Genomic DNA, 13,824 nt, shown 5'->3' on the forward strand with positions numbered 1-13,824 from the left:
TGCAAATTTAGTATATTAAACGCAATATAATAAACACATGGTGCTTTCAGAAACAAGCAGCATAATTTGCAAGTTTGCTCTGTGGTAAATGGCTGTTCATGCATCTTAAGTTGCTTATTTAACTGTTGTAACCCACACTTCATATTCAATCCTAGATTTTCACACGGAAATCAAAACCAGGCCTTCCAAATGAGTAACAATCTAAAATAAATGAGTAAAACTTTCCAGTATTATTTAAACTTTAATACCACCAAAAGCAGTCCACAAAGCAACTTTTTCCTGAATGCACTGAAGTTATAGTTAGCTATAAGATAATACAGTTACGGTAGTTAATGTGGGTTATAATGCATTACACTTTCTGTTGGGGAAGGCATTATTATTAGTGAAGTGCAGTAATTTATATTGCCTTGGGGATTATTTTCATTGGTTCAGGCATTTCTTGATTTCTTCACTGTAGCTTAATAATCAAATACAGAATTTTTAAAAATAAGAGAGAAAGATGTTGATTAAAATTTTAGGTCAAGTAATATGATAGGTTTTCATGCAAAGGAAATATCTCCAGATCCAGGTAAAATTATTTATGAAGCTAAAGTAGAACAGGAATATAACTCAATAAATGCCATTCAAACGTTACTAAGAATTATATGTGGATATAGATATGGAATCAATCAATCAATAGCAGTTTAGTATAACAAACTTACTTTCTAGTTAGTATAGCATTAGAATACAGCAAAGTGTAGCATGATTACTTTTTAGCTGATTGTTGCAAAGATATTGTAAGCACACTGCTGTCAGCACATTCTCTACCTGATTGCAATAAGTATATTCACAGAAAGTACTGGGTTTTGGACTGAACTATATAAATGATGGGGGAAATGGTATTTTTCCATCCATCCCCAGCACAGTACTTCCAGTGACTGTTGCTGGTGTCTGTCTTATGTTTCTTTTTAGATTGTGAGCCCTTTGGGGACAGGGAGCCATCTTATTTATTTATTATTTCTCTATGTAAACCGCTTTGGACACTTTTGTTAAAAAGCGGTATATAAATATGTGTTGTTTGTTTGTTTGTTTTTTCAGTTAAACACATTGAAAGAGGAAACTCTTTCTTGTTTGCTAAGTTTCCTGTCAAAATTATGAAGATTTTATATTGAGGATCATGTTATTCATATGGAAAGGACCATAGGTGTATTATTTTTCTTTAAGGAGGTATATTTTCCACAGCCGTGCTGATCCTCTAGATAAAACTTACTTACGTTCAATATGAACGAAGAGGTGGTGATCAACTTTGTTTTCTTCCTTTCTGTGTTTCTAAGATGAAACAATTGAAAATGTTGTAACCAAGTGAACACCCTAACACCTACAGTGTGAATAGGGGTGTGCACGAATCAAATTCCACAACACTTTGAGATCGAATTGTAGAATCATTGAATTGATTCACTGAGAACAGTTGGCTTGGCCAGCTGTCTTGATGAATCACTCTCGAATCACCCAAATTGAGTTGGGTGATTCCAGCACGATTCTGAGGCCCATTTTGCTTGAAAAATTAGCCTCAAAATGGTGCTTTTTTCCAGGGAGAACTGGTCTACCAATTGAGGTTGGCAGGTAGACCAACCCTCTGCTCTGGACTTGGCGCAGCTGCCTGCCTTGGAGGGCTGGTCTGCCTGGAGGACTGGTCTTCCCTTATGCATCTATTTTTGACATAGTGTCTGTTACTGTTCAAAAGAGTAAACAGTGTTCAATAAACCATTCATTACCTGTGACTTTGACTGGTCTGGTACATAATAAAGGGACAGCATTGCCAAAGCATATGTTGTTGTTCACACTTAGGGATGTGCTATTTGATTTGGGTCAAATCGGGGGCAATTTGTAGATTCAACTTCAAATCGAATCGCCCTCAAAATATAAGGCCCAATTTGGGGTCAAAGCGAATCACCCCTGATTTGACCCAAATCTTTTCTGATGATTCAAGCACCATTTTGAGGCCCATTTTGCCAGGAAAATGGGCCTCAAAACCTTTTTCCAGAGACAGCTGGTCTACCAATTGGGTCAGTGGGCTGACTAGCCCTCCACTCTGGACTTGGCATGTTTACCTGCCTTGTAGGACTGATCTACCCAGGTAGACCAGTCCTCTGAGGAGGGCAGATGCATCATGCTTGGAGTAGAGGGCTGGTTTATCTGCTGACCCCAATTGGTAGACCAGCTCTCCGGAAAAAAAGTGCCATTTTGAGGCCCATGGCATCAAAAGCAAAATGGGCCTCAAAATGGTGCTTGAATCATCCAAATAGATTTGGGTCAAATCAGGGGTGATTCACTTCAACCCCAAATTGAGGTCTCTATTTTGAGAGTGATTCAATTTGAAGTTGAATCTGCAAATTGCTCCCAATTTGACCCAAATCAAATAGCACATCCCTAAGTGTGAACAGCATACTAAACTTTGGCAATGCCTTCCCTTTATTATATACACCAGACCAGCCAAAGTCACAGGTAATGAATGGTTTATTGAACACTGTTTACTCTTTTGAACAGTAACAGAAACTATATCAAAGTAAGGTGCATACAGGGACATCTCTGCCCAGTGACCTGATTCTTTGCTTGTTACCTTAAGTAAATCCCATTGAATTCAATGGTACCTATTTCTAAATACATGTGCATAGGATTGCACCTCAAGCCTCTGTTTCAATTAATGATGGGGGGAGGGAGAGTCCTTTGCCTCTGTTTTCCTAACCCTTCAGCCTTTGCTCAGTTCAAAAGATGGCACCTGCTTAAAAGGAAGAAAACTGGTAATAAATGCCACTCTGTTTGAAGCCCAGAAGAGATTTTATTTGTCTCATGAAGACCGGCCACACTGCACTAGATATACTATTAGTCCTAGTCAGTATAATACAGTTCATATTTATGAAAACCAAGTGCCTGAAATTTAGTTTCAGTTTACTTGCAAGATAACTCTGGGACCATTCACAACAACCTACCGGGCAGGCGGGAGTAAGGCTTCCCAAACCAGACATTCCTTCATTGCTTGGTGAGAGCACAGTCCACGCTCCCACATGATCGGCCCTGAGGTTGGGACTCATCCTGGCCTCCATGGAGCCCAAAATGCAGCACGTGACACGCACACTGCACTGGGGGATTCCCCTAAGAGATGGGCACTCTAGGTACTTGTCTGTGTGCAGCTGGGCTGGAAGCAGCATATGCTTGCACACAAGCAGGTAGATGAGGGTAAGGGAGCACTGTCTCCCTTAACCTTGGCTAACAGCCGGGCTTAAAAGCTGGGCCAGGCAGTGCTGGCCCCCCAGGCTCAGGCCCAATCCCGGCAGTTCTCATGCGCAACCTAACCCAGGCTGTGTCCCTAACCCAAGTTGGGCATCCGTAGCCTGGGTTAGGCTGCGCTTGAGAACAGCCTCTACGTATTTTTAAGACAAACATCACTGGTATATGTATTTTTCTGTTTGAAGCAGAATACAATTCCTTTTTTGAGGATAGAACAGCAGCAGAGTGCAGATACAACTCGGGCTCCCTGAAATCATGTTTTGAAAATCAGGAGCCAACCTCAAAAATATAGACCCCCTCCCTTTTCTTCCTGCCCCCTGGTATAATTTTTCTTCTCATGGTTTAGTCTTGCATGTGCATCAGCACTCACCATATTTTATAGATTTGTAATATTTATGGACATGCCCCTATGTCCATAAATTTCAGCCCAAGCATCTAAGGCCACAATCCTATGCACATGTACATGGAATTAAATCCCACAGTGAAACCAGTGGGGGGGGGTTTCCCCAAGTAAAAATGTATAGACGTGGATTGTACATGAACAAGATGAAGAGTGAAATTTACTATGTTGGTAGAATATCAGAACTTGTTGCATAGCATGAAAATCACAGTGGTCCAGCTGTGTGGGCCACTACTGTTACAGGATGAGCAACCATCATGGGCAGGTGTAGAATCACATGAAACTTTTACATGCTACAATGGGCAGAGAATAGATGTAAGAGGTGTTGGGTTAATCTTTTCACCCTTCACCCTCCAAGTTAGAAGAAATTATTAAAATAAGTTCATCTAACTTGGAGTCAGCTAAGTCAGTACAAACTCACATAGCTAATATTAGGTAACAACTAGTATGCATTTACACCCCCACTCATGCAGACAGACCTGCTCCACTTGATTTGCAAAAGAATGCTGTAGTAGCCTCATTAATGCACACCTCTATGCATGTAGTCACAATAATATTGTTGAGATCTATGAGATCAGGTACTAGTAGCATAGGAAAGTTGAGGGAAGCCCTGGGTCATGATTTGAAGGCACCACCACCCACCGCACACACACCCACCTCTGCTTCCTTCTTCAATCTTCCACTGCTTGCACTGCCTGGCTGCTCACCTACTGCTCACTACTTGTGCCCAGCGGTCATTAATTGTGTCTGTCTTTGTTGGGCTGCAACTGGTCTGTTCTCACTGCCCCATCCCAGTGAGAATAGGCACCGGTGCGGTGACACACTTAGACCGTGGCCTGACTGGCAAAAGGAGGCAGGCCAGTGGTGGCTGCAGGTGGTCAGCCGGAACCCCAAAGGCAGGCAAGCCCCATGCTTGGGAGCAGGGGCTAGAAGATGTGGTAGGTGACCCCATGCATCAGCAGCCCATGTACCACCGCACTACCTGCTCTTTCTCAAGATACTATATGTGCCACCCTGGGCGCAGGGGAAGTGGCAGGAACAGGCAGCCCAAGAACATTTGTCCCCTCTTGTTCAATGCTAGCTGAAAGGTCCCCTCTTGTTCAATGCTAGCTGAAAGGTCTTGTTCAATGCTAGCTGAAAGGTCCCCTGTTCCCAGCTGAAATGTTTGCAACTGACTTCAGAGCAAGTGATATTCATCCTTTAAAACTGTAGGGCTTCACAAAACCCTGAGGTGCTTTATATCAAATCGTCTGCAAATGCCTCGATCAGTGTTCTAACTATGCTATCAGCTAATCTTCAAACTAAATAGTTCAGTGTAGATTTCTGATTTTCATTTCAACTCTTATTTTGATATCCCATATAAAAAAGTTTGTTGGGTGAAAACCAATTGGGAGAAGTCCCAATAGCACTAGCAACATTCTGCTAGTTGCCTCTGCAGCTTTCTGTGCTGCTACAGCTGGAGTCCCATTGGCAGCAACTTGGGAGGAGTTTGTGAGTACAACTGGAGCCCTTATCTTCAAGAAGAACCATAAACTGTATTCTCTGTGACCTGAAGATTTAAAGAGTCTCCAAATGTAGATATGTTTGCATTGGATATGTATGTATGTATGTATCAATCAGATCACATTTCCACCATAGATTTCACATATTATTCAGCAGAGAGACATCATCATCTATTATTTATAAAAGTGCCTAATATTCACTAGGCACTGTACAAACGTAGGAAAAAAATACATCTCTGTCCTCAAATTCACAACCTAAGAAACATAATGGTGAGCTAGAGGGTTAGGGTAACCCTAGGGGAATTTTGCATAAGCTGGGAGAGATTTAAATAATACAGTAATTAACTTATAATAGGCAAAAAGTAATATTTCAAACAAAAATATGTGTTTTTAAAATTTTCTTTAAGTGAGCCAAAGAAAAGACCAAATGAATATTTAAGAGTTCCAGACATAAGGAGTCAGGAGGGAAAACACAGAGATGAGAGCTATCACAAAAGAGTTAAGGTTTAATTGGTAGATACAGAGGGATCAAGGAGGAAACTAGGGGAAAAACAAGAGAGGTAAGAAGGAGCAAAATCATGAAGAGACTTTAAAGTTAAGATAATTTTAATCTTGACTAGAAACAATAAAGGAAGCCCAGAGACGAAAGTAACCGCCCAGAATCTAAAGTTCGGGGCGGTGTACAAATTAGATAGATAGATAGATAGATAGATAGATAGATAGATAGATAGATAGATAATGAAAGGAAACATATAGAGTTTATAACATAACACTTTAACATGGTTAAAGTGTGAGGATTAAAAATTTAAAAAATTAAGCAGGTGTTGAGAACAGAAATAATAGGTTTAAGCTGAGATATGAGATTATTGATTAACAAAACATTACTGTAGTCAATGTGAGATAGAATGATAGTTGAGGTTAGATAAAAAGCACACATTTTAGAAATATTGTAGAGAGAGAACTGACGAAACATAATTAGACTAGCAATGTGAGACAAAAAATAAAAGAGGGTTAAAAGATATGGCTCAAATTCTTAATTTGTTGGGGAAACGTAAAGGTGATGTTAACAATTGAAAGAAAAGAAAATGAAGGCAGGTTATACAGTCAAACATGAATACCTTTTGCTGATGGATAGAGGATAGTGGCTAACATCCAAACTAGGGCTACACTGGTGCAGCAATGCTGAATTCTGAACTACACTGCACTGTTGTGTGTGCTGGGGAAGGGGTGATTTTCAACCATCTTCCCCTTCCTTCTGAAGCCCATTGTGTGACCTTCAGGGACATATTTTTGTGATGCACAATGAATTTCAGAAGGAAAGTGAGATTGTCAAAAGTCGCCCCACTTGTTCACTCACACGACGGCACAGTTTTAGTCTAGAAATCAGCACTGTTCCACCACTGCGGTGCTAGACTGAATGTCAGCTATTGTATACACTTCTGCAGTACATATATGCATGTGCATACATTTGCATTCATACACCAAAAATAATTTTACAAAGGTTCTTGAGAGGAAACTGGTGAAATGTTCAGGATCTGAGAAAAACTGCTTTTGACCACGCACATACAGGTGGATCTTAGAAAAAAATAGATTCTGAAAAGGGTTGTTTTCAGCAGAGGATGACAGGTTTGAAGTGGTTTTTAAGTTGTTTAACCATTGCAACTCCCCCTCTCACAACTTACCTTCTCAATTTATATTTACCTTCTCATTCTGAAACCCCATGGAGAAGACGAGCTACTGGAACAGGGGAGTTGCAGCTTTTTGGCTGAGAATTACTTCCTCCTAAAGCAGTTTCTCCCTGGCGGGGGGGGAAAGCTTTGGTGATTTAAATACAAACTAGTTTAACCCATGCTGTGCATCTGCACACTAGTACCTGATTGCTCCCCTCACCCCCTGCCACAGCCCCCCTCACCTCAAAGATCTCTCCACCCTCACCTTCACCCTCACCCTCAACTGCACTCCTTCTCCTCCTCCTCCATCCGGTTGCTTCCATCCCCTCTTGGTCACTCCTCCATCCCTTTACTCCATCCCCCTAATGCCTCTTGGTTGCGGCTGCAGTGCTGCTGGAACCTACTGGCCAAGCTGCAGCCCCCTAGCCCCAGAGACCTGTCCACCCACACCTGAGCCCTGCTCCTGCTCCTCCCCACAGGAGGAGCAACAGCCGTGGTTGACTGGGCCCTTCCTCACTACCACCACTGCCATGGCCGCTTGTCCCCTTCAGGCTGCTGACAGGCCTGGGCCCATCCCTTGCCTGCCTGCCTCCCTCTGCCAATGGCCTCGGTAGCCCCAAACAGCATGAGTGGTTGACTGGGCCCTTCCTTACTGCCAATAGCCACTGCCATGGCCGCTTGTCCCCCTCAGGCCACTGACAAGCTCAGGCCCATCCCTTGCCCTTCCTTCTTTCTCTCTTTTCCTCCCTTCTTTTTCTCTCTTTCTCTCTCCTCCACTCGCTCTTCCCCTCTGTCTTTCTTCCTCTCCCTTCTTTTTTCTTTCTTTCTCTCTCTCCCTTCCTGAGTTAACAGATCCTGTTTATCTTGTTTCCTCATCTAATTCACACAACGGCAGCCTCCTTCTCCTGAAGGGGCTCTTTCCTCCCTCACGACTCCATCTTTGCAGACCCCTGCCCACTATGCTTTTATAGAGAGATAGATTCCTCTCCTCTACAATCAAGAACATCTTCTAATCAAGAACATTTTCTGACCAGTAACAGTTGCATTCCAACTGACCTTCACCATCACAGGTTCCTCCTCCCTATCTGCATATGGAATTTCCACTGCCCAATCACCATAGTGCTTCTGCTCTCATAGGCTCCTCCTCCCTATCTGCATGTGGAATCTCCACTGTGCAATCACCACAGTGCTTCTGCTCGTGAATTCACACGCGAGCTGCCACACACGGGATTAGCCATGGGTACGCCTTAGAGAATTATAGATGTGTGTATTATGTCGTTTGGCTTATACATTATTGCCAGTGGGCAACATCTAGATTAGATCATCATAACTAAGAACCATTGAAAAAAATGGCTGACACCCTGACTAATGAAGTGTTTACATCACAAGCAAGGTTGTGCTAGCACAAAAAGATTGCATAGTTGTACTAAAAAACAGGGATTTGTAGAATTGCACTATTGTGCTACAGCACTCTTGTGAAGAAGTTCTCCTTAGAACAAATGAGGCATGCTGCAGGTTGCACCACACTATTATTTATTTATTTTAACATATTTTTATACTGCCCAAAACTCACGTCTCTGGATAGTTTACAAAAAGCAAACAAACAAACAAAACAGAAAAAATAAAACATTAGTTAAAATAAATAACAGAAAACTTTACACATTAGTTAAAACAAAATAAATGATACAGTAAAAGTTAAAACATTACAACAATTTAAATTTAAAATAGCATTTTAAAAGATGTTAAAACTGTTAAAACAATATTTAATTAAAAGCCTGGGTGAATAAATGTACCTTTAAAGAATTTTTAAAAGTTGTCATAGATGGGGAGGCTCTTATTTCAGCAGGGAGCGCGTTCCCAAGCTTTGGGACAGCAGTGGAGAAGGCCCGTTCCCTGACAAGCCAGTGGCAACTGCAGATGGACCTTTCCTGATTATCTCAATGGGCAGGGGGATTCATAACAAAGAATATGTTCTCTTAAATACCCAGGGCCCAAGCCGTTTGTAGGTTATAACCAGCACCTTGTATTTTTCCCGGTAACCTATGGGCAGCCAGTGTAGATCTTTCAATATGGGAGTAATATGGTCTCTTTGAGATGACCCAGAGACCAACCTGGCTGCCGCATTCTGAACCAGCTGTAGTTTCCGGACTACACACAAGGGCAGCCTCACATAAAGCGCCTTGCAGTAATCTAAGTAAACTGGTTTGGAATGCAGGCCCCAGACTTTGTGCAAGTAGCTAGCGCAACAGGTTTGCACTGGCATTCCTTCTGGGAGAGCTTCATTAGGATGTCAACCACTAACTTAGTCCATTAATTTCCGTGGGACATGGTCATGACCGACTTAGTCTGGATGTTGCCCTGAGTTAAAAAATTCCCTTCCCAATGGAAAAACATCCTTTTTGAAAAACAAATTACACCATTCAACATTTTAAGTAACAGGTGAATTCAAAAACTTTGTATGGAGGTGATACTACTGGCTGATATCCCGGCTAATGGAGCACTAGCACTTTGCATGCACTGCTGCTGCCTTCCAGATTAAGGCAGTGTGCACATGTGCTGGGGGGATTTTTGCCAATCTCCCCTAGCCCCGGAAGCCCTCAGGGAGTGCAAGGCAGATTGGCAAAAATCTACATATGCAAACACGTGCACACACACACACACACACACACACACCTGGCTAGTCTGCAGCACAGAAGCACTAACACTCTCCTTGAACACTGGTGCGGCATTAATCAGGATGCCATCCACTGTAATTACTGTACTCCTACACATTGACTGTTGATATTTCTGCTATAGAAATGCAGGAAGTAAAAAAGAAATGCTGCAGAAATTTGGGCCTCTTTCGAGCTAAGCTACACATTACACACAAACAGCCCTTCTCTTGTTTGAAAAGCTGCTTCAGGAAATATCAAGAGCAGAGAGGTGACAAAGAGTATTAAATCTTTTCCTCCCTGCTGTTTCCTCACTCCAAATTGCCCCCAGAAGCTCTTCACAGGATTTCAAATGCAGAATCTTCTGTAAGCTTCTGTAGTATCAATTCCCCTTTGTCTTATCCTTTTGCCCAGTTAACAAACTTCATGTGGTTTTCCTAAATAGCAGAAAATATTGTGGTAAGTTGGCAATCCCAAAGAGTACATCAGGGCACCAGCTGTATGAACTATCACCTCCATGTGGGGCCTAAAGCAGATAACTGGGTTTCCATAACCATGGTGGCCCTTTTTCAACATGCCAGAATCATGCAAATAGTGGCAGCCATTTGTTTAGGCTTGATGTGGAGGCACTGATTCTTAAACTTGGTGCATGAATCTTCCCTGCTGGAATGCGAAGTTCATATTGGCTCTGTGTGCACTCCTATAGAGGATCACACGTTGGGCAGATGAGCATCTCAGCTGGGCATTAAGCTTTGCTTTTCAAAATGTGTTTATTCATAATGCCATCTCTACAAATTACTTAATTAGGTATATTAAGGTTGCTCGGCTATGTCCCTGCAGAGCATTTCAAACTTGATGCAGTACATCAAGTTACAGCACCATCTCCTTAGAAGCTTAGTCAATAATTTACAAAACTGAATCTTTCATCTTGTAGCCTACTTTTAAAATTTGTGTCCATGTGTGATCATCTCTCATCTATGTTAATGCAACCCTCTCGTTGATCGCCTTACTTCCTGCCATATCTTACCTCACCAAAACATTTGATATATCTCTGATAAATTTACTTTTCTCTCCCACTGCTCTCATCATGACATAAGGAAGAGCAGAAGGGAAAAGCAGAAGGTTCCAAGTTCCCTCTCAGCTTCTCCAAGACAGGACTGAGAGAGATTCCTGCTTGCAACCTTGGAGAAGCTGTTGCCAGTCTGTGTAGACGGTACTGAGCTAAATGGACCTGACTCAGTATATGGCAGCTTCCTATCTTCCTATGTTCCTAAGGAAGGAGTGCAGAGACATGCCAGGAACCCTACGCAACTTGCCCAGTCATCCCTGTGCATGCACTGTTGCCCAGGAACCATTTGACCAGGCTTGGCAACCTTGGCTTTTCGCCTCTCAAGGGATGATAGGAGCTGAAGTTCAACAACAGCTGGAGAGTCAAGGTTGCCTACTCCTGCATTCAACTTTTCTGCATTTGTCTGTGCCTTCCTCTCATACTTCTCAGCCCCCTTGCTTCCCTCTACTTCATGCCTTCCGTCGTGCCAAGGAATACGAGCTTTCCTTTTGGTAGCTTTCCTCTGTTTATCATGCTTCCCTGCCTCTCCTCTTTTCAAGACCCTTCTCAAGATTCACTTTTTAAACAAAGTTTGGACTTCCCTGGCATTCTCTTACCCACCCCTCCCTTTTCTCTCCAACTCGTCCTTTCCTGTTCATCCACCCGATTTGTCAGATCCCTGAGCTCTCCAGTCTCCATCTTGACCTCCTGTTACAGATTGTAAGTCCTCCAAGCAGGGACCAGCTCAGTTCTGTGTTCTGTTGTGCAGAGTCCAAAGTACTCTTGGTCCTATGAAAATGCACAATATTAGTTATAGGCATAAGTCCTCACTAATATAGTAGGATGTAAAAAGTAATTTCAAACTTCAAGAGCCGGCAGCTCCTGGTAGGCATGTGCTCCCACTACTGCCACTGTTCCTGTGTCACTGGAAGCTGGAAATGTTGGGGAGAGAATGTCAGGTACCTACCTCTGCCTGAAATCGCTAACCAACATTTGAAGCTGGGCAGAACATTTTGGGCAACAACAACAAGTTCCACCCATTTCCAGCTTCAAATGGCAACAGAAGTGTTGGCAGTAGCAGGAGCACTTGCCTGCCAGGGACCAGTAGTTCTTCCATACTTACTTGCTGCCATTATGTCTGAACCTGTCCACAGTTTTGGGTTTCAGCCTACTTAACACCTTTGCTCAGTTTCCTCAGCAGTATGAATTTAACATCATTTTGAACGATGTTTGATGTTTCAAATAGGTACTTTAACTTATTAGACCTACGGAGCTGCAAAAACACTGATAATTAATAAGGTGGGATACGTTTCAGTGTTAACCAATGCAGAACAAGCACAATTATCTCTTTGTCACAAAGATTTTAGTTTGTGTCGACTGTTGTGTAATGATTAAGTAAATATTTATTATTTGATCATATGAGTCTGCTGAGTCCATCTAGCCCAGTAATTTCTACACGAAACATCAGTAGCTCTCTGGGGTTTCAGAGACTGGTGTTTGCCAGCCATTCGTTGATATGCTAGAGATTCATGTGTCATTTATAATGTGGCCAGGTTCCAAACAGCTACTATAGATATACCCAACTGCTTGAGCATATCCAGTCTAACTATTCTCTTCTTAATAACTTTTCTCCATGTCAAGTCACAATCTGATTCTGAAAGTCCTCTCAGTTTCAAAAGTGGCTTGCCATGTGGCATGAGGAAGGGAGATACATTCAAGCCCAAAGGCCCCCTGGCACACAAAACTTCTTGTGTGGGTGTTTGATTTTTTTTTTTAATTCCAGCCTGTATTTTTTTTTTTACCATAAAGGTAGGGACATCCTTAAGTTTAATAATCAAACTGCTTAAGCTGTTTTCAGTGGGAGCAGAAAGTGGTTAGAGATAAAGCATCCATAGTAATAAAATAAATGCAGGAAATATGTACTTGGGTTTAAAGAGCTGCTTAAACGCACAGAGCCACCTAATGGTATAGCGGGGAAATGACTTGATTAGCAAGCATCATCTCATACTGCGTGGGAGATGGCAATGGTAAACCACTCCTGTATTCTACCAAAGGCAACCACAGGGCTCTGTGGTCGCCAGGTGTTGACACCAACTCAACAGCACACTTTACCTTTACCTTAAACTCACAGACTTGTGCTAAGCCAGTGCAATTTTGGACTCTTTTATTGTGAACACAAATTGTTTTTGAAATAGTTTGTTATATGGTATGGGGACAGGGCTAAAGTTTAAGAAAGACAAGTCTGACCCCCTGCTTGGACTCACAGAACTAGTTTCTTGGATCTTGGCCTTAGATTTGGGCTCTGAAAGTATGTATTTAAAAAGTCTAATCTAATTTGAAAAATGCCAGTGTTCTGTAAAACTGTATATGAAATACACGACACTGAGGATCAGCTTGGGGAAACTGTTCTAATAACTGTTTGCTATGCTAATAATAACCATTCATTGGCAGGGAGTAGTAGTACAGTTTGAAATGCTATCTAAGGAAAATGTAATTACAATGGTGCTCTCTTTTTTCTCTCCTTTTTCCTTCCCCTCCCCGAAAATCTCCTGCCATAGCGATTGCATTTGCCTCCAGACTTGTCAGACACCGTGAGCCGCACAAGCAAACAGGATCTGGCAGAATCTGCCAAACTGCTGAGCTCAGGATGTAGTGCTATGGCCATAGGCAAGAAGCACCTGGACTTCTAGTGATTTCTACTTAGCAGCTTCACTCCGATTTATATGACACTCTAATTATGACTGTTAATGACTTACGTAAATATTTTTCTTAATGATTGTGACCCAGCAGTCCTTTAAAAAAATAACTTGCAAGCTGTGTGCCTTATTTTCTGTTATTTTTATGTTTGCAAATGTTGTAGTGGATTTTGATACAGTAAACAAGTGAATTCTATATTTGGGGGCAATTTAAAAGCTTAAAATAAACTGATATTTTGAAAAGCACCAAAATTTTCTGTTGCTCTCAGTTTCATTACTGTTATTAAAGTACAAGAAAATGTGACACAGAGAAGAATGAAGTTTTAAATGCTTAAGAAAATGATTGTAAATTGTGAATATTGAATTAAACATGCATTCTTTATCAAAATGTCAAACAAGATATCAAAATGTCAAACACGAATGCTCTAGAAAAAGAACTTTGTCGTTTTCAGAGAACATCATAACTAAATCAAAATACAGCAAGTTATTTTATACATTGGCCCATGTTCTCCACAACAGCTCTGCCTCTGCAGGGAGCTGGTAGACTAGCTGTGCTGCTGGTTTGCCTCACAGCTCTGCATGAGGGGAAG

The 13,824-nt window shown here is 41.8% G+C and overlaps 1 protein-coding gene across 3 annotated transcripts in view; it reads left to right on the top strand.

The window, feature by feature from the left end:
- The window catches only part of ELP4 (elongator acetyltransferase complex subunit 4), a 283,969-nt gene extending 270,483 nt beyond the window's left edge, over positions 1-13,486 (top strand). The window contains exon 11 of one of the 3 annotated variants that reach the window (XR_008313000.1): positions 13,097-13,229. Coding sequence is in view for 1 of the 3 variants with exons in the window: in XM_053283056.1 (XP_053139031.1) it covers positions 13,097-13,228 (132 nt within the window). In the remaining 2 variants the exon portion in view is untranslated. Of the gene's footprint in view, positions 1-13,096 lie in introns of all 3 variants that reach the window. The other 2 variants (XR_008312999.1, XM_053283056.1) reach the window with 2 other exon arrangements.
- Positions 13,487-13,824: the final 338 nt, after the last annotated feature.

This window comes from Hemicordylus capensis, chromosome 1 (genome assembly GCF_027244095.1).
Source record: "Hemicordylus capensis ecotype Gifberg chromosome 1, rHemCap1.1.pri, whole genome shotgun sequence".
NCBI lineage: Eukaryota > Metazoa > Chordata > Lepidosauria > Squamata > Cordylidae > Hemicordylus > Hemicordylus capensis.